General features: G+C 35.4%; 1 protein-coding gene across 1 annotated transcript in view; it reads left to right on the top strand.

The window, feature by feature from the left end:
• The first annotated feature begins 2,024 nt into the window (after nucleotides 1–2,024).
• ZNF236 (zinc finger protein 236) overlaps nucleotides 2,025–22,023 on the top strand; it is a 223,298-nt gene continuing 203,299 nt past the window's right edge. The window contains exon 1 of the mRNA XM_074273648.1: nucleotides 2,025–2,260. Within this exon, the coding sequence (XP_074129749.1) occupies nucleotides 2,206–2,260 (55 nt within the window). The 5' untranslated portion in view covers nucleotides 2,025–2,205. The remainder of the gene's footprint in view (nucleotides 2,261–22,023) is intronic.

The following is a 22,023-nucleotide window of genomic DNA, read 5'->3' as shown; positions in this document are numbered from 1 at the left end:
TATCCCCAGATTTTAGCACATACTCTCGATGAATTTTAATATTATGTATGTACATGCATCTTAAAGTCAGCCCTTGCTGTTATAGAGGACCACTGCTTTTAAATGTAATTGAAATAACGTTTGCATAATCAGACTTCTTTTGAACTGTTCCTCCCACAAACACCTAGGCCATTTTTTTTTTCTTCCCTATCTCCAGGCTTTATTTTCAGAAAAACTAAAATATCTTGGCAGAAAAAAATTACTTGTGAATTTTTCAGTTATGCTTTGAAAGAAACTATTGAAATAAAAACAGTACTTTAACTAACTCATACTTTAAAAAAAAGCAAAAATTCTTCCATTCAATCACAGAATACAAACATTGATATGTGTACAAATTCTGAAAGTTAGTAACACTAAAAGGACACAAATGCATTAAATTTTATTTAATTTCTCTAGTCTAATTTTTTATTAATTTCACTAATAACTACTAGAGTCAGAAACTAGTTCAGTGAACTACAGATAAAGCTGTTTTGTTTTGTATTCAAATATACAATAGTACTGTTTTATTTTCCTCAAAATTAAAACAGTATTTACATATACAAATTGTTTTTGTTTTACAATTATACTCTTTGTCCAGTTTTGAAAATCTAGTCAGTTATAAGGGCATTCTCATATATTCATATAGTAGTTTCACTTAATACAGGAAAGGGTTTACTTAGGATTTAAGAATGATTGACTTTTTTGAGTTCCACTTCCCTTCACTAAAGAAATAGTACAGTAGGAAGAACACTACTCTGGGAGTCAAAGTTTCTACTTAATTCAATCTCTTTTGAGCTTTATAAGTTAAAGTTTCTTTTTCTTCTGTCTCTCCCAGTACTTAGCATGGCACTTTAATAGGTGCTTAACCAAATACCTGAATGAATATTTTTGAGTTGGGAACAGACACCAGACTACTTAAGGGAAGGCAGGGATGAAAAACATAATCCTTATTCTTAGGAAGTTTAGAATCTAATATAGAATTATTTGAATTGGGTTTTAAAGTTTATCAGTCATAAACATTTATCAAGCAGCTACTACATGCCAGATACCACGCTAAGCATTCACAAATGGGGGAGACAGCATGGAAATAATTACATGCAAAAAAAAGATATACATTGGGAATAACAGAGGAAAGGCATTAGAATTAGGGCTAAGTAGAAATTGAGCCAAAACATGGGAAGAAGGGAAGGGATCTCAGCCATAGAGAAAACGACACCAGGGAGATGCGGAAAATCTGGGTGTTAATTGGATCATATGCAATTAATTGGAGAAGTGGATTGGTAGGGATGATATCAAATTACAGAGGGCCTTGAATGCAAAAATAATTAAGATACAAAAAACATCATAGTCAACTAACATTTTAAAAATAGCTATTTTATACTTGAGTTAACGTAAATCTAGTCCATCTCAAAGGTCTTAAGACTAATTATATCCCTGGTCTGGCAATGGTACCTAAGGAAACTTTGAAGGGGAACTGGAAGACGTGCTCTTCCAGACCCAGCTAGTTCAAGTCAAGGGCAGCTTGGGATAGAAGCGGAGGCTCGGGTGCGCCACGGTCCGCTGGGCTGGGGGTGGACGCTTAACCCACACATCCTTCAAAGGCACTCAGGGAGGCCCCGCCGTTTGACAGGGGACCAAGTGTTAAGTCTTCCCCTACTTTTCGCCGTCCAAGCCAACGACCTTTCCGGGACACGCGCACAAAGTCCCAGTCGCCCTTCTTGCTTGTCCTCCTCCCCAAAGCAAAGCGGCTTTTAATGTTCCCAACGACCCCAAAGCAGTCAGTCGGGGTAGGAATTCGCAGAGGTCAATCCTGCCCTTACCGCTCCGCTGGGCGATCTGAGCCTACGGCTCCTGGCGCTGTTATGAATACCCGGATGGTAAGACTGGGCCGAGGGGAGGGGGCAATCCAGAGAGGCCGCGACTGCTAACGTCCGCTATTTCTTCCCCGCCCCTGCCCCCGCCCCCTGCCGCTCGCTCCATCCCGTCGGCGCGCGCCGCGTTCACGCGGCGTGTTCCACGCGCGTGCGCGCTCCCATCTCCTTCTCTCCCGTGTGTCTGTATGTATGTGTGTATATGTATGCGTGTATGTGTGTGTGTGTGTATACACACTGTGTGAAGGGGTTGGTCCGGCCCCCTTTCTAGCTGCACCCAAGCCGCCCTACCCCATCAAACCACCGCCGGGGAACTATGCCGCGGGGCCGTCCTCCGAAACCGAAGGAGACCAAAACGAGCGGCGAGACCGGTAAGGTGGCCGGGGAGGAGCCCAATAAATCCCTCGGCGACCCCCAAAGCGGTCTGGCCGGGCCAAGGGGCTCGGTGGGGCTGGGGTCTGCAGGAGAAACGTGCTTTTCCGCCGCGCATATAGTCCCCGGATGTGGACGGGGCCAGCTCTGAGGCGCGGTGGCGGCCGCTGCCGAACTCGTCTCCATTGTGCGAGGGGGAGGCGGCAGCTGCCTCCGTGGCGACCGCTTCGCTGGCTGCTTCTGCTGCCGCCGCCGCCGCTGTCGCTCCTGACTGCGGTGGAGGGAGGGAAGCTGGGAGGGTGCGGAATGATACCGCACTGCCGGGTCGCCTCCGCCAAGGCCCCTCCGCCAGAGACCCGGCCTCGGTGCTGGTCCTACTTTTGTCTCAGTTGTTCGAAGGCCTCTGTAGCTGCTGCAGGCCTGCAGATTTTTCGTTTCTCCTCCCACTCCTCGCTCCCCACCCACCATCTCGCCTTAGAGTATTGTTCGTGCGGTGGCTTTCTTTTCACCCGTTGCTGCGTCCTCTTCCCCACTCCCCCATTTTTTTGGGGGGGGGGTTAACCGTATTTGAACTGTTTTTATTTTACTAGTCTACTAGAGAGGTTCTCTCATACCCTCCCCTCCCCTATGTGCCTCCAATAAACGGCAAGAAGTTGCAGGAGGAGCTCAGAACCCTGCTGCCCAACTCTTGTGTGCGCCGCGGAGCTGGCAGGCTCTGATTTGAAAGTTTTCTTTGAAATAATAAGAGTATCTCGATGGCTGACTCCCACTCCTTGTTTCCGAGATTCCCAGAAAAAATCCACTTAATTTCTTGTTTCCCATTCTCCACCTCCATTCCCTTTTTGTGGAGACTTGGATTTTTGAAAATTGCTGTTAATAGCCGCATTTTCAGTCTTGTAGTCTGGGGAATGGTTTTTGTTTTCGTTTATTTATTAAAATCAGTGCTTGCTTTGAAAGTGTTTTAAAATGTAGACTTTTTGAGAGTTTTCTTTGGAAGCTGGAATCGTAGGAGTTTAAAGCTGTTAAAAAAATTTCAGAGTGCCTTTATTTACTTTAGGATTTTGAATCACCAAATTAGAGTTGGACAATTTTGTCAGTTATTTGAGGAATATGTATTTTTATGGAACTAAACTTTGAAAGATTTGTGTTTGGATGAAGGATTTGCATAATGCATAATAATTCACACTCTCCGATCCGGGAATGTATTGTTGATTGATTTGGTTTTCTTATTTTTGCAAGTTGACAACAAATTATGAGATTTTTATTGGTTTTATCTCTTATCTTGCACATAGTAGATGCTAAATTAATGATTGATTGTTGTGACCAGATGGCTGTTAATTGCTCCCTTTACTGTTGATAATGAAAGAGATTCACAAAATTTAAAAACAGGCAAGAGAATTAACATCTTTAGGCCCAGAAAAACAGTATGAAGAGACATGATAGAAGTCTAATCTAATGAAGATCTAAGTTTAAACCCACCTGGGTCAGGTCACCTACTTCTCAGTGCCCAAATCAACTAGATGCAGAATAGTTGCTAATCTGCCTTGATAGAAGCTTTTTGCTTTCTGGGAATTCCCTATACCTATAAAGTGCAGGTCTGGAAAAGAAATTGTGAACTTTTCCTAAATTATGTCAACTTAGTTTGCTAGTAGAAAAAGAAAAAATAATTTAACATTTGTGAAATATGATTGAAAAATTTACCAGTGTAAGTGATTTAAAGAATGCTTGTTATATCCTAATACTATTTTGTTTTCTTTGCTTGGTACTATACAAAAAGAACTTTATGCAGTCCCTTTTGTGTGATTTCAGTCTGTTACTTAGCTTTAGTTTTCTTTGTCATTGTTAAAATCTAGCTTGTGTAAAAAATACTTGGTGTGGGTTTTTTGTTTTTTTGTTTTTTTGGTGGTGAGGCAATAGGTCACAAAATAATGTCAAGTGTGTGAGGCCATATTTGAACTCAGATTCTCCAGACTCTAGGGCCACTGCTCTATATGCATTGTGCCACCTAATCATCCATAAATATTTTGTTAATAATTTGTAGGATGGTTTTATATTGAAGCAAGTTAGAAGTATTTAGAAAAATTTTAGAATTTTAAAACTGGAAGGGCTTTTATAGTTATGATTATTAACACAACCTCCAAATTTTATATTTAACTGACACCCAGGAAGTTTAGAATTATGAATGAATATTCTAAGCCCTACCAATGAATATGAATTTTGGTAGCCAAACTTTGTGTTAATTCAATTAGTGATTTGGTGTTACTATCTTTTAGATAAATAAATTGAGCTCCATTATAGAGCATTAAATGGGAGAGGTACTAGAAAGTGGAAGAGAAGCTGGTATTCTGATTTTCAGTTATACCACCAATATGCTTAACTTTGCTCACTGAAAAAAAAAAAAAATCTCCAGTGGTTTATTAGGCATATGTCTTGTAAACACTGAGAAAAAGATGATCACTGGAAACTGACAAGAATTGGCTTCGAACAAATCATGTAAAACAAATATTTTCAATTTCTTTTTTGATAATGTTATCAGATTGGAATTAGTGACTGTGCTAGAGATATTGTGTCATGATTTCAACCAACTATTAGATATCTTTCATGATACTTTTGCACATGAGGTGGTGAAAATTTAATAAATTGTAGATTAGAATTATAGATTTAGAAAGCTGACAGATTTTAAAGGCCTTAGTCCAAGCCCCTCATTTTACACATGATGAAATTGAGGCAGAGACAGGCTGGTTAAGCCAGAGTCGCATAGCTACTGTTTGAGCTGGCATTTGAACTCAGATCTTTATTTTTTTCAAACCTAGTTTTCTAGTAATGCTAATTTAGTTTGTAGTTGGTTGAACAACTTTTCCTAAAGATGTTAATATTTTGAACTAGAGTTTTATCTGTTACTGTTTCCAGTTTCACATTTTATTAATTGACTTGGATGAAAATATGGAAAGTGAAATTTCATGGCTAATATATTAGATGACAGAATCAAGTTTCAGAATTCTATTTATAGGTTGGAATGAAAGATGAAATTTACAAGAGATAATTCTAAAGACTGGGAGAAACTGGGCTTAACCACAGTTACTGTGAAAGAAAGATGGATTTTAGTTGACCTTATGGACCAGTGTGAATCACTACAATGTGTTTTAGCTGCCAAAAAAGCTAATATGTGTGTGTGTGTGTGTGTGTGTGTGTGCGTGCGTGCGTGTGTGTAGAGCTGAGTATATTTATAAGAATAATAGTGGCTTTCCAAATAAGTTGTTAAAGAATATGAATAGGCAAATTTCAGAGAAAAATATCCAATAAATATACAGCCTTATGAAAAAGAAAGTTCTAAATAATAATTAGCAGAATGCAAATTAAAACATTTGGGGGTATTATCTCATAAAATTGAGGATAGACTAATTTGACAAAAAAGAAAAATGACAGTTGCTGGAAGGGCCCTGGGAACAGAGGTACTTTTAATGTACTGTTGGAACTAGAAAGCAGTTTAGAATTATTCTCAGATAGCTAACAATTCAAGCATATGTATGCCCTTTGATACAGGTATACCAGGTCCATATTCCAAAAAGATCAAAGGAAAAGGGCACATATGTACAAAAATATTTATAGCAGCTCTTTTTGTCGTTGCAAAAAGTTGGAAGCTGAAGAGTTGCCCATCTATTGGGAGTGGCTGTACAAGTTTTAGGATATGGATATGATGGAATACTATCATGTTATAAGAAGGGAGGAAAGGGATAATTTCAGGGAAAAACAAACAAAAAAACCAGGCAAAACGAACTGATGAAAAATGAAGTGAGAAGAACAAGGAGAATAAATTTTTTTTTTGGCCCTTTCTATCCAAAATTTATTGGGATTGCCTTGAATTATTGAGAACCAAGTCTTTCATAGTTGATCATTGCACATCTTGCAATTACCGTACACAATGTATTTCTGGGTCTGCTTGTTTCACCCAGGATCATTTCATATAAATCTTTCTAGGACTTTCTAAAATCAGCTTACTCATTATTTTTTATAGAACAATAATATTCCATAACATTCATATGCTGTAACATTTAGCCATTCTCCAATTGATGGACATCTACTCATTTTCCAATTCTTTGCTACCACAAAAGCAAACATTTTAGTTTTTTTCTCATGTGGATGCTTTTTCCTCCTTTATGATTTCCTTGGGTTATAGACTCAGTATGAGTAATGCTGGGTAAAAGGGTATGCTCAGTTTTATAGCCCTTTGTGTATAGTTCCTCATTACTCTCCAGAATGGTTGGATCATTTCACAACTCTACCAACAGTGCATTAGTGATCTAGTTTTCCCACATACCCTCCAACATTTGTCATTATCTTTTCCTATCATTTTAGCCAGTCTGAGAGGTATGAGATGGTTCCTCAGAGTTGTTTTAATTTGCATTTCCCCAGTAGTGATTTAGAGCATTTTTTATATGACTATAGATGGCTTTAATTTCATCATCTGAAAATTGTCTATATCCTTTGACCATTTATCAATTGTGGAATAACTTGTATTCTTAAAATTTATGACAGTTCTTTATACTTTAGAAATGAGACCTTTATCAGAAACACTGGCTGTAAATTTTTTTCCCCCCAGCTTTGTACTTCCTCCCATCGGCGCAACAACTAACTAAGCCACATAACAAAGGACTCATGATAAATTGTGCTGTACATTCTGAGATACCCTATGTACTCAGTGCAGATTGAAGCATAAGTTCTGATTTTTCCTTTCCTTTGCTTTCTCTTCCCCTTTCCTGTTCCCTTTTACCTTTCTCCTTTTTTTTTTTTTTTTTCCTTCTTGGTTAATGCAGGAATTTGTTTTCCATGACTATATATATATATATATATATATATATATATATATATATATATATATATATATATATATATATATATAATTTGTAGTAGGTTTTATTTTTCTTACCTTCTCATTGGGAGGGGAATGAAGCAATGTGAGAGAATTTAGAATTGAAAATAAAATTGATGATAAATGGTTGAAGGATATAAACAGAATTTTCAGATGAAGAAATTAAAACCATTTCAGTATAAGAAGAGGTTCTCCAAATCACTATTTGTCACTTAATAATCACTTAATAATCCTAACAACTATTGATAAGACAAATTAAGAACTCTGAGGTACCACTACATACCTCTCAGATTGCCTAAGATGACAGGAAAATATAATGATGAATGTTGGAGGGGATGTGTAATGTTCAGGCTATCTTTTTGGAGATCCTTTGGAGGCTTTGGTCGCAGAAGAATAGACACCATGAGAATGATCAGATATAAAGTCTAGAGTCTTTATTCTGGCCCAGTCTTGATCTTAGTGGAGGGGAATGAAAGAGGCAGGAGAGCCACCAGGAAGAGGATGGTCAAAAATGGAATGTCTCATTTCCAAGTCCTCTCAGCTCTTAAATACTTCAGTATGATTACATCATTGCTGCACACTAAGATGTGTGAACTAGAGAACCATTCTATCAAGAACTAGAGAACCATTATATCACCATGCTAAGTACTAAGTACAGGTATACTAAAGAACCTCATCGCATCAATTCCACTGAGTTAATATCTTGTTGTAAATATCCTTGTTTCAAGTATACTTCTCCAGAGTTCTGGCCCTCTACAGGGATATGGGAAAACTGGAACACTGATACATTGTTATAGTTGGGAACTGATTAAATCATTCTGGAGAACAATTTGGAACTATGCTCAAAAAGTTACCAGACTGTGCATACCCTTTGATCCAGCAGTATTTCCACTGGGCTTGTATCCCAAAGAGATCTTAAAGGAGGGAAAGGGACCCACAAGTGCCAAGATGTTTGTGGCAGCCCTTTTTGTAGTGACATGAAACTGGAAATTGAGTGGATGGATGCCCATAAGTTGGAGAATGGCTGAATAAGTTATGGTTTATGAATGTTAATGGAATATTATTGTTCTGTAACAAATAATCAGGGGGCCGCTAGATGGCGCAGTTGATAGAGCACCTGCCCTGAAGTCAGGAGGACCTGAGTTCAAATGTGATCTCAGACACTTAACACTGCCTAGCTGTGTGACTCTGGGCAAATCATTTAACCCCAATTGCCTCAGCAAAAAAAAGAAAAAAGAAATAACCAGCAGGATGATTTCAGAGAGGCCTGGAGAAATTTACATGAACTGATGCTAAGTGAAATGAGCAGAACCAGGAGATCATTCAACACAGTAACAAGATTATATGAAGATCAATGTGATAATGCAGGCCACTTCCAATGATCTTGTGATAAAGAGAACCATCTATATCCAGGGAGAGGATTGTGGGAACTGAGTGTGGATTCTTTTTCATTGTTGTTTAGTTATATTTTCTTTTCTTGTTTTTTTCCTTTTTGATCTGATTTTTCTTGTGCAGTAAGATATTTGTGGAAATATTTGTAGAAGTATTTAACTTGTTTAACTTGTATTGGATTGCTGTCTAGGAGAGGAGGTGGGGGAAGGGAAAAAATTTGTTAACACAAGGTTTTGCAAGAGTGAATGTTGAATATTATCCATGCATGTATTTTGAAAATAAAAAGCTTTAAAAAAAAAAAAAAAGAAAAGAAAATTGAACAAATAATATATTGTTTATATCCAGAAAGGTAATGTAGAAACAAAGGAGTATCACAGATCTAAAGTTAAAAGGGACCCCAGAGACTTTCTAATCAGTCAATAGATACATATACTCAAATGCTTACTGCTCTAGGGGCTAGAAAATACAAAAAAAAAAAAAAAAAAAAAAGGCAAAAAATAACCCCTACCCTCAAGGAGGTTACAATCCAGTTGGGGGAGACAAGTTAACAAATATACACAAACTGTGTGTACAAGATAAATAGGAAATAAGTGAGAAGGCATTAGATTGGAGGGATTAGGAAAGGTTTTCTGCTGAAGCTAGGCTTTTAATTGAGATTTAAAGGAAGCTAGCAAAGCTAGTTGGCAGAGATGGGAAGGGAAGAATATTCCAAGGCAAGAGGAATAGCCAGAGAAAATGTTTGCAATCAGGCTTAGATTTGGGTAATAAGGGACTGGATTTATGATTTCTTGGTGTAAGGAAACAACAGGTGAAGAAATTCCCTCTATCAATGCAGGGCAATTTACAGTCTTAGCCCAGATTAGTAAGAATTAAATGACTCCAGTGTCATTGAGGTGAGATATATCTCAGAGTCAGAATTTGACTCTAGATTCTTGAGGCTAGTGAGCTGTATCATTCCACGTGACCTCTCATGTTTCTATGTATGTATGTAGGTTATTATAACTTATATATGTAGGTAATTATGCACATGTATAATTAGCAGCAAAATAAAAAGCTCAGCAACTTGAAATATCCATATAACAAGGTAAACATTAGTTACAGTAAAATTTAAAATAGGTTACCCTCTTTTCCTTAAGTTTCTATTAGGGATTTCATGCTACTGAGTATGGATGATGCCTATAGTGATAAAGTATATGTATTTTTTTGAAATTAAAAAGTAAAATAGAGGATTAGACTTGGAATCAAAAGACATGAATCAAGGCCTCCCTCTTTTTGTTAATGATGTGTATAACTTAGGTTATTTAACTGTGGTGAATTTCTGTTTTCGATCCTTAAATGGCATAAATAGTACCTGTTCTGCTTAATCTAACAAGGATTTTATGATAATCCAATAAGATAGATGTAAAATTTCATTACAAACCATGGAGGATTATACAAATGATAGTCAGAATATTATTGATAATTATCAGTAACATAGATGTATTCTGAAATATGGCATCTTGCAGTGTCATTGCTAATTATGGCCAAACTTTATCACATTGTAAAACTAATAACGTTTTCAGCCAGTTACCCATTAAGGAGTTTTGTTTTTAATGGAACAATCCTCTATGGAAACATAATTTTTGTGTAACCAATTAATGAAGTTATTTGGGGTGTGCCTATGTAGAAAACATCATCTGTATTGTCAGAACAATGCTTTTCATAATTTTTCCCACTTTATATAAATAGATTATATATGGCTCTTGAATTTTAATTATATCGGGGACAGTGAGAGGTTACCTTAAAACTGTAAAGACCAGAGTTCAAGGGTCAGCTTGGACTCAAACTGACTGACCCTAGGCAAATCACTTAGTCTCTCAGAACCAATGGGTCAGTGCTGTCAAATTACAATATAAAGGGGATGGCCATTAAATCATGTCTTAATTAAGAATCTTTGGGGAGGGCGCTGCATATTGATTTAGAAAATCACATTGTAACATTATTTATGTTATATTGTACTTTAATTTATTTTGTTAAATGATTCCCAATTATATCTCTTTCCCTCCCTTCCCCCCCCCCCCCCCATTATATCTGAATCTAGTATAGGCTTCACTCTATAGTGCTCCGGGACTTATGGTGTTTTGGCACTCCTAAACTACTCTCTTAAGATTCTTATTTGCTCAAACAGTGCTGACCTGAGTAGTTCGATGGATTTTCTTTTTCAGGAGTTTACTATACCAGTGAAATTTTATCTTGTCCAACTCTTATCCCCTTTCTTCCTAAAAACAGGGACACAAAGATTATAAGACAGTATTTACAAGACAGATAATCTAGAAGTCATTAAGTTGTAAACTCTGGATCAACTAACGATGAAGAATATCATTAATTAATGCAGTATATAGTGTTTGTAAAACATTTTATGTTATATGACATAGTATGAGAAATTGGGATAACAGCTAGTGTCTGAGGCTGGATTTGAACTCAGGAAGCTGACTGATGCTATGCACTCTACCCCCTAGCTTCTCCATAATAAAAATACTGCCAAGAAGTTGTGAAGTTTGAATTTAGATTAGGTAACCTGAATTGGTGGTGAGTCTTCCGTGCATAGTTGAAATGAAGAAACTGGATAAGTGTAATCCGTGGTAGAGTAGTAGCAGTGTAAGGAAAGTTTCTTGTTGAACAGGTTCCCATTGCCAGTGTTGGAATTGGAAAGAGAGGCTCTGTATAGGGTAACATAATTCATGTGAACATCTACTCCTAATTCTAAATGCAGGCTTCTGCTTAATGATCCTTGCAGGGAGGAGTAACAAGAATACAGATTCCCAGTATTTCTTCTCTTCCCCATTAGGATGTATGTTCCTTTCTGGCAAGATTTGTTTTTTCTTTTTTTTTTTTTTTAAATCCCTAGCTTTTAGCACAGTTCCTAGTATTTAGTAACCCATTGATAAGGGCTTGCAGATTGTCTTTGAAGCCTTCCTTTAAATCTGGTTTATCAAAAAAAAGATGCATGCATAAAGGTCAACTTGTGACATGTATGTTTATTATAAGGCTATTAATGACTGGATTGTATTATTGACATTGTAATAAGTTTTGTACAGGTTTTGATCTGTGAAAACTATATTGTAGGTATTAACTTCCTTTAATAGAAAAAGGCAAATCTGAAAGTTTTGGAGGATGAATATTTCATTAATTTTTTGTCAGTTCAGTTGCACTGCTTCTTTCTACCTTATGTTCTGTCATAAATTGAAAAGTACAATTAAATCCTTATTAGTTCCTAACACCTGACCTAGAACCAACCAACATATATAAATGGCCTCGCTCTATAATACTACTGCTAAAATTCCTTTTCCTTTGCTGTCTTAGGAACTACTAATGATTAAGGATTCAAGCATACAAAGAGGGTTCAAATCAAAATCTATGTTTATGAGAATTTGAATTCCTTAATTGATTTTTTAATGGTACTTAATATTTTGTTATATTTATATATCACAGTTTGTTTAGCTATTCTGTAGTTGATGGGATTCTAACTTTGTTTCTAACTTTTTCCCTCAAAAAAAAGTGCTGGTAGAATATATACTTTCTCTCTCTCTCTCTCTCTCTCTCTCTCTCTCTCTCTCTCTCTCTCTCTCTCTCTCTCTCTCTCTCTCTCTCTCTCTCTTTTACACACACATAGAAGCATTATTTCAGTTGAATTTCTTCAGCCATATTGAAATTTTTGAATCAACGAGTGAAATCTACTTATTTTTTCATAATTCCAGAACATTTTCTAGAACAGTTCCATCAATTTACAACTTTATCAGTAGCGAACTTCAGTGTCTTCCTTCAGCCCCCTCCAGTATTGACTTTGTGCTTTGTCTCCTTTGCCAGTTTGTTAAAACCTTTCTTATTTTACAGATCATACTAGAGATTCAGGAAAGTGACTTACTTCAGGTAATACATTAATAGGTAGCACATCAGGAATTTGAACAGTTCCTCAGACTTAAAATTTAACTCTTTTCTCTATATAATCTTCCAAATAGAAGAAACATTGGCTTTCAAAGCTTAATTTAGGAAGGGACAAGGATTCTTATAACAATGTAAAATTAACTGAAAACCTTTTATTTGAAGGCATATAATAAATAAATATTTATTCTTCATTTTTTTGTTCTAAATAGATGTAATGCCATCTTTGGATATTTTCATCGTGTGTGTGTGTGTGTGTGTGTGTGTGTGTGTGTGTGTGGTGCATGTGGATGGGTGGCTTGTGTAGGGGATGGGGGCAGGAAGTGTATTACCATAGATAACTCACCAGAAAGTATAGAAGACCTTCTGACAATTCATAAATTGGGGGATGAGGAAACAAGCAATTGTGTATCTCCAAATAGGAAAATTTAAAAGAGCAACTACGTCTGGGAGCCATCACTGCTATCATTCTGTTCTTGTCTCACAGTTATTTTTGCCGATAAAGTATAAAAATCAGCCATGCAAGGTTAGGACTCTGGTAATAATGATTTCTGGCTATACTCACTTTACTTGTACTTTTTTCAGGAAATAGTGGTAGTTTGGAATTGTCCTATTAACTGAGTATGATTTTGCTACCCTATACTACTAAAATGTAAGCTGATTTATTTCAAAAGATGTCAAGTTTATCTTGCTAAGATCCATTAATTAATTTCATGAAAGTATTTTACATTAGGTGATAAGACTTTATTAGACTTGGAATAAATGATATGGCAGCAGGATTTATGGGTTATATTTTGTACCATTGAAGGAAATAGTAGTACCACATTGATGAGATCATAGAATCAGGGGAATATAGAAGAAATGTATATAGATTATTGTTAGGATTACAAGGTGCTAACTCAGGTTGTCTAAACAATTCTCTAGCTCAGAGTTCACACCTTTAAAAGGAGCTCTGAAAAGGCGTTTACACAACTTTAAAAAGGAGCAAGTTCATTGGCTGTAGGAGTACTCACAAGCCCATTCTCTGGGAGGATAAAAAGAGGTAACATTAAGTCTGAAGAACAGTCTGGATTGAGTCAAAAAGAAGACTTCCTGTGGATTTGCAAATCCAACAATCCCACACTTTTGGAGGGGAAGGCTCCAGAAGCCTCCCAAGAAACCTGCTCACAGAGGAAAAGATTATACAGAAAACTCCTCTCAGAGAAAGATTACTATTGAGAGACGCCAGAACGCTTTACATTTTGGCACTGGAACAGATTCTGATCACAGAAACAACTTTTAAAAAAAGCCTCTGTTCTCAATGAGCTTACATTTTACTGTGACATTTATCATATATAAAGATAATGTGAGAAATCAGCATTAATCATTGGAAGAACAGGAATGGATTCACCAAGGACATGACATTTGTACTGAACCTTGAAAGAAGCTAAGATTCTAAGCTGAAGGACATAGATGCAGGGGGAGTCCATTATAACTACAAGGAGTTGCCTATGCAAAGGTCTGGATGTGTGGGGAACATCATTTAGGCTGGAATGTAGAGTCTATGAAGAGGAATTGAAATACCTGGGGAGGTAAATTGGAATCAAATATTGGAGAACTTTAAATTCCACTTTGAGAAGTTTATAATTTATTCTAAAAATACTAAGATACCACCAAAGATTTCTGAGTAGGGGAAACATAGTTAGACCTAAAACTTAAATTGTGTGGAAGATGTTATTGCTGTTTGTTTTTCCTTCTCAAAGACAGTCATAACTTCAGGGAGATGAATTTGACTGAGGGAGTGTAAAAGGCTAGAACTGAGCAAATGCACTTGGATAATGGAGCATGTGAGACTAATTGCCAATTGGATGGTTCTCTATTAACATGTTTGAAGATTGACCCTCCCCAGCTGTTCTGTGCTGACTTGATTGATGGGACAAAGAGGGGGAAGTGACATGTGTGGGTGGAGTAGGAGGAGGACATGGAGGCATTCTCCTGGTGGTGTGGAGAGAGGAAGGTGGTGTGGAGATTATTAGATCTAATCCCCTGACTTCGAGCCCAAGAGACCAACAATAAAGACTTTTGATTAGCCTGACTCTGGCTGATTTCTGGGAAGACAGAGTTCCAGCAAGGGAGTATTGTGCTAAGTCACCTGCCTCACTTTTTCCTCCAGAACCATCTGGGTCCAGGGGTCAGATATAGGTCAGAATGACTAGAGATGGCCCTGGATGCAATAGGAGATCTTTAATAAGTCTCAGTTTGACTAAGGCAACCACCCATTAACTGATTAAGGATAGGTAAGAAATAAATGAGGCAAAGAATAAGCTACCCCTCCCCCCCCCCAAAAAAAAAAAGAAAAAAGAAAAAAGGAATCTATCTGGGAGGGGAAGACTCTAATTTCTTGCCTTACCAGCTACAATTGCTATTTAAATTCATTTTGAGAGGAAAAGATTCCCGTGTGCAAAAATGTTTGTAGCATCTCTTTTTGTGATGGCAAAGAATTGGAAAATGAATAGATGCATATCAATTGGGGTGTGGCTGAACAAGTTGTGGCATATGAAGGTAGTGGCATATTATTGTTCTACAAAAAAAATGAACAGGCTAATTTTAGAAAGGCATGGAAAGATTAACATGAATTGATGCTGAGTGAAACAAGCAGAACCAGGAAAACATTGTACAAAGCAACAGCAAGATTGTGTGATGATCAATCATCGCAGACTTGGATCTTTTCAGCAATTCAGTGATCCAAGGCAATCCCAATGAACTTTGGATGGAAAATTCTAACTGCATCCAGAAAGAGAACTATGGAGACAATGTAAATCAACACATGCTATGTTCACTTTTTTTCCCTTTCATGGTATTTCCCTTATGTCGTTGTTGTTGTTTTCTCTTAACATTCATTAAGAAAATGTAAAAAAATAAAAAAGTGTATGTATATTTTGAGGTGATCTGCCAAAACAAAGATCAAGTGGGCTTGGCCCAAGCCTTTTTGTTGATCAGTCAGTGAGAGCCAGAGTGATTTGAATTTAAGACAGGGTCCTTAAAAGGAATCTAACCCATGAACCCCATGATATCAAGTTTAAAAAAAGAAAAGTTGAGGGGAGAAGGAAGGTAGAGAGTCCCTGCCTATTTGTTCTTTACTCTTGAAAATATATGGAAGATGAATTGGAAAGGGAAAATAGTGGAAGCTAGGAGACCATTTAGGATAAGGCTGTTGCAGTAGACAGCCATGACAAAATAGGTGGTCTTGTCAGTGTAGAGAAAGGTACTGAAAGGTACTTGTAGATGTAAATAAGATGATGGAGGTTAGACAAAGGGTGAATGTCAAAGCTGGGTGATTAAAAAATAGGTGTTGCCTTAATAAAGATGAGTCTCAGACATTTCAAATTTAAGATATTGATGGGAGTTTAATAGGAAAGTAATAGCTGGATATTTAGGTTTCAGAGTCATATATGTAGAGATAGTTTAATTCATGAGTTTTGATGAAACTTTTAAGAGAGGATATAGAACAGAGGTGGACAATCTACGGTTTAAATCCAGGTGGTCATTTGCTTTTATACAGCCTACAACTTTTTAAGTTTTTATTGTAATGTAATTTATTGTAAATACAACATAAAACTTTTAAAATATAAAAACCTTTGTCTTACAGAAACCAGTAGCAGGATTTAACCTCTGGGCTTTAGTTTGCCCATCTTTGATATTGAGACATGAAACTAAAGTTTTGGAGGCAAGAAATAGATGAGGATCCAACAAAAGAGAGTAAGAAAAAGGAGTCAGTCAGAAAGTTAAGAGAGTAAAGTGAAAGTTGTATCACAATGCTAAAGGAAGAGAAATTATCTAGAATTGCTATAGTATCAGAAGCCTACAAAAATAGTTTTAATTTTTGTTGGTTTAAGATTACTTTTGCCCTTAGGGTAGATTATTTAAAATTTACTTCAGTAATTTAATTTGTTAGTAATGCTTTACTTAGATTTCCTTCCCTCTTTCATATTTTTACATATTGATAAGCCTCTTCCAGGGCTGATTAACAGCAATTGGCAACTTAAGTCTTAGAGAGCTTAAATGACTTTCCCAGCATCTCACAAGTGTAATGTATCAGCAATAGGACTTAAACTCAAGACATTCTAATTTTATGATAAGCTGGCTTTCTATTCATTATGCAGTGTTGCTTAAAAGATGAAGATAATGTTGAGGTTTTCCTTTTTTAGTATTTAGAACAGCTTTTTTTTTGTTTTTTAGATTTTGGAGGAATAGTAGACTTTTATTTTCAATGGAATGTTAACACTCAATCTTGGATAGATGTCAAAGAACAGGAAACTGCAGGATGTCCATCATGAGGAATGGCTGAATAAGTTGTGATGTAGAATTAATTTTTTAACCTTTTAAAAAAAACTTCCCCCCCAATACATTCAAAGATAGTTTCCAATCATTCACCTTTATAATACCTTGTATTCCAGATTTTTCTCCCTCCTCTCATTCCCCCTTTCCTAGATAGCAGACAATCCTTAAATATATGTTAAACGTGCAGTTCTTCTAAATGTATTTCCATATTCGTCATACTATGCAAGAAAAATCAGATCAAAAAGAAAAAAAAAACAACAAAAAAGGTAAACAAACAACAATGATAAAAAAAAAAGGGATGAAAATACTATGTTTTTATTGACATTCAATCTCCATAGTTGTTTCTCTAGATACAGATGGTTCTTTCCATCACAAGTCTATTGGAATTGCTTTGAATCACCCCATTGTTGAAAAGAGCCAAATCTATCACAGTTGATCATTACCTAATCTTGTTGTTGTGTATAGTGTTCTCTTGGTTATACTCATTTCACTTAGCATCAATAAATATAAATCTTTCCCCAGATTTTTCTGAAATCTGCCTGTTCTTCATTTCTTGTAAAAAAATATTCCATTACATTTCACATACCATAACTTATATAGCCATTCCCCAGCTGATGGACATCCATTCAATTTCTAGTTCCTTGCCACTTCAAAAAGGGTTGCTATAAACATTTTTGTATATGTGGTACATTTTCCCCTTTTTTTTTTTTTTTTTTTTTTTAATGTTCTCTTTGGGTTTTAGATCCAGTAGAGGCACTGCTAGATTAAAGGGTATGGCACAGTTTAATAATTCTTTGGGCATAGTTCCAAATTTCTCTCCAGAATGGTTGAATTAGTTTACACATCACCAACAATTTATTAGTATCCTAAATCTCCCATATTCCCTCCAACATTTATCATTATCTTTTGCCATCATTTTAGCCAATTTGAGAGGTGTAAGGGGGTACAACTCTCAGAGTTGTTTTAATTTGTATTTCTCTAATCAGTAGTAATTTAGATCATTTTTTTCATATGACTAGAAATGGCTTTAATTTCATCATCTGGAATTGTATATTCATATTCTTTGACTATCAATTGAGGAATGGGTTGTATTCTTATAAATTCGAGTCATTTCTATATTTTAGAAATAAGGCCTTTATCAAAAATTTTTTTTCCTTTAGCTTTCTGCTTTCCTTCTTATCTTAACTGCTTTGATTTTGTTTGCACAAAATCCTTTTTAATTTAATATAATCAAAATAATCCATTTTGAATTTTGTAATGTTCTCTGCTCTAGTTCTTCTTTGGCCATAAATTGCTCCCTACTCCACAGATCTGAGAGGTAGCCTCCCTGGTTCTTTTCATTTGCTTATATTACCCTTTATATTTAATAGTTTTGGACCTTTATCTTGGTATAGGTGTTAGATGTTAGTGCCTAGTTTTTGCCATATTGTTATAGTCATTGACTGTTGTGTCTTGTGAACCTAATCTATTACACCGATCCACTACTCTTTCTTATTCAGTACCAAATAGTTTTGATGATTGCTGTTTTATATATAGTTTAAGGTCTGGTACAGTTAGGCCATCTTACTTTGAATTTCTTTGAATTAATTTCCTTGAAATTCTTAACCTGTGGTTCTTTTAGATGAATTTTGTTACTATTTTTTCTAGCTCTATAAGTAATTTCTTGGCAGTTTGATTGGTATGACACTAAATAAATAGATTAATTTAAGTAGAATTGTCATTTGTATTATATTAGTTTGGCCTACCTATGAGTACTTGATTCTTCCAGTTGTTTAGACATAGCTATTTGTGTGAAAAGTGTTTTTGTGTATTTATTTGATGATAATAATTATTAATTGTCTCTAGTAGTTTTTTACTTGATTCTCTAGGATTATTTAAGTATGTCATCATATCATCTGTAAAGAATAATAATTTTGTTTCCTCATTATGGACTCTCTAATTCCTTCAATTTTTTTTTCTTCTCTTACTACTAAAGCTAACATTTCTAGTATAATATTGATAGTAATGGCCTCATCTTATTGGGAATGCTTCTAGTTTATTTGCATTATATATACTACTTGCTGATGGTTTTAGATATATGCTACCTGCCATTTTAAGGAAAACTCCATTTGTTCCTATGCTCTCTTTTTAAAAATAGGAATGGGTGCTGTGTTTTGTCATATGCTTTTTCTGCATGTATTGAGATAATCACTTGATTTCTGTTAGTTTGATATAATTAATTTCTGGTATAAATCCTACTTGGTTATAATGTAGTATTCTAGTGATAAGGGGATGTAATCTCTTTGCTAATATTTTATTTAAGATTTTTGGCATCAATATTCATTAGGAAAATCGGTCTATAATTTTTTTTGTTTGTTTTCACTTTCCTTCCTAGTTTAGATAACAGCACCATATTTGTGTCATAAACAGAATTTGGTAGAACTCTTTCTTCTATTTTTCTAAATAGTTTATGTAGTATTGGAGTTAATTGTTCTTTAAATGTTTGAAGAATTTACTTGTAAATCTACCTGGCCCTGGACATGTTTTTTTTCCTTAGGGAGTTCATTAAGGGCTTGTTCGTTTTCTTTTTCCAAAATGGGACCATTTTAAGTAATTATTTCCTCATCTGTTAATTTGTACAATCTATGTTTTTGTAAGTATTCATATCACTTAGATTATAAGATTTATTGGCATATAATTGGGCAAAATAGATCCTAATTATTGCTTTAATTTCCTCTTCGTTGATGGTAAATTCACCTAATTTTTGATACTGATAATTTGATTTTTTCCCCTTTTTTGTAATCAAATTAACCAAAGATTTATCTATTTTTGTTGTTTTTTTCAGTCAACTCTTAGTTTTATTAGTTCAATAGTTTTCTTACTTTCAGTTTTATTAATCTCTCTTTTGATTTTGAGAATTTCTAATTTGATATTTAATGGGGGGGTTAATTTGTTCATTTTCTAGCTTTTTTAGTTGCATCCCTAATTCATTGCTCTTCTCTTTCTCTATTTTATTCATGTAAGCCTCAAGAGATATAATGTTTCCCCTAAGAATTACTTTGGATACATCCCATGAATTGTGGTATATTGTCTCATTATTGCCATTCTCTTTAGGATTAGGTTATTACATTTCCAATTGATTTTTAGTCTTCTCTTTTCCTGTCCCTTTATTAAACATAATTTTTATTGCATCATGATGATCTTTTTATCTTTCTGCATTTGGTTGCCAGAGTTTTATGCTCTTATACATGGTTAGTTTCTGTGTAGGTGTCATGTACTTCTAAGAAAAAAGGTACATTCCGTTTTAATTCCTATTTAGTTTTCTTCAAAGATCTATCATATCTAATTTTCTAAAATTCTATTTATTTAATGTGTTTCTTGTTTATTTTGTGGTTATATTTATGTAGTTCTTATAAAGGGGATGTTGAGATCCCCCACTAGTATTGTTTTGCTGTCTATTTCTTCTTGCAACTCACTTAACTTTTCCTCTTAAGAATTTGGATGCTATACCATTTGGTGCATATATGTTTAGTATTGATATTACTTCATTATCTATGGTACCCTTTATCTCTTTTAATTAATTCTCTCATCTCTTTTAATTAGTTCTGTTTTTTATTTTGCTTGATCTGGTATCAGAATTGTTATCCCTACTTGTAAAAGGCAGAACTTTGGAGAAGTATACTTGAAACAAAGTTGTTAACCCAGTGGAATTGATGAGATGATTGTTCTAGTTCACATATATACTTAGTACTTAGTATGGTGATGTAATGGTTCTCTAAGTTCACACATAAATCATTATGTAATAATGATGTAATTACAATAAAGCATATAAGGATTAAAAAGGACTGGAAGACAGACATTCTATCTTTGACCAGCCTCATGGTGACTCTCCTACCTCTAGGGCACAAGAGATAAAGAATCTAGCTAGACTCTATTCTTGACTATTTTCAGGGTGTCTATTCTGCTGAGAGCAAGGCCTGTCTGAAGGACCCTCCAGAAAGCTGGCCCAGAGATTACACCTGCTTTTTAAAATTTCAGCTGAAGTGTAGTATTTTCTGTTCCAGTCTTTTACCTTTATTCTGTATGTTTCTCTCTGCTTCAGATGTGTTTCTTGTAAACGAAATATTGTAGGATTCTGGCTTTAAATCCGCTCCATTATCTACTTCCGTTTTGTGGGAGAATTTATCCCATTCACATTGACAGTTAAAATTACTAACTCTGTATTTCCTGCCATCCTATTTTATCTAAATTATACTTTGCCCCTCTTTATGTTTTTCTTGATTTCTGTATTGAAGATCAAACTTTCTGTTCAGCTTGGCCTTTTCATCAGAAATAAATGAAATTCATCTGTTTCATTGAATGTCCATCTTTTTCCCTGAAAGATAATCCTCAATTTTTCTGGATACTTGATTCTAGGCTGTAAACCAAGTTCCTTTGTCTTTAAGAATATCTGATTCCATGTCCTTCAATCCTTTAGATGGAAGCTGCCTAGGTCCTGGGCAATCCTGATTGTGGCTCCTCAATATTTAAATTATTTCTTTCTTGTTTCTTCTAGTATTTTCACTTTGATTTGATAATTCTGGAATTTAGCTACAATATTCCTTGGAGTTTTCATTTTGGGGTCTCTTTCAGGAAGTGATCAGTGGATTCTTTCAGTAACTATTTTACCCTCTGATTCCATGATCTCAAAGTACTTTTCCTTGATGATTTCTTGGAAAATGTTATCCAGTTTTTTAGTTTTTTTTTTCCCCCCATCATGGCTTTTAGATAGTTGAATGATTCTTAGATTATCTCTCCTGGGTCTATTCACCAGATCACTTGTTTTTCCAGGTCAATGTCTTCTATTTTTTCTTTCTTTTTCTTTTTTTTGGGGGGAGGTGGGGGTGGAGGTTTGATTTTTGCTGTGTCATTTAGTTGTTTATTTCTATTTGTCCCATTCTAATTTTTAGTGAATTATTTTCTTCAGGTTTTTTTTTTTTGGGGGGGGGCCTCCTTTTGCATATGGCCAATTAAATTTTTAAAGGAGTTGTTTTGTTTAATGGATCCCCCCACCCCCATTCATCAGTTATTTTCTTTGTTTCTTTTTCCAAGCTTTGGGCTTTTCCTCTTAACCTTTTATACTTCTCATGTATAGCATTTAGTTTTTTTTCCCTATTTTTCTTCTCTCTCTTTTAAGATCCTTTCTAAACTCTTTCAAGAGAGCCCTTTAAACTAGAGACCAGTTCCTTTACCCCTTTGAAGTTTCACCAGAAGGCATTTTGCCTTTTGCTATCCTCTTCT

The sequence above is a fragment of the Sminthopsis crassicaudata genome, chromosome 1, assembly GCF_048593235.1.
Source record: "Sminthopsis crassicaudata isolate SCR6 chromosome 1, ASM4859323v1, whole genome shotgun sequence".
NCBI classification, from domain to species: Eukaryota; Metazoa; Chordata; class Mammalia; order Dasyuromorphia; family Dasyuridae; genus Sminthopsis; species Sminthopsis crassicaudata.
The sequence above is the reverse complement of the archived record's forward strand: the minus strand, read 5'-3'. Positions and strand labels throughout refer to the sequence as shown.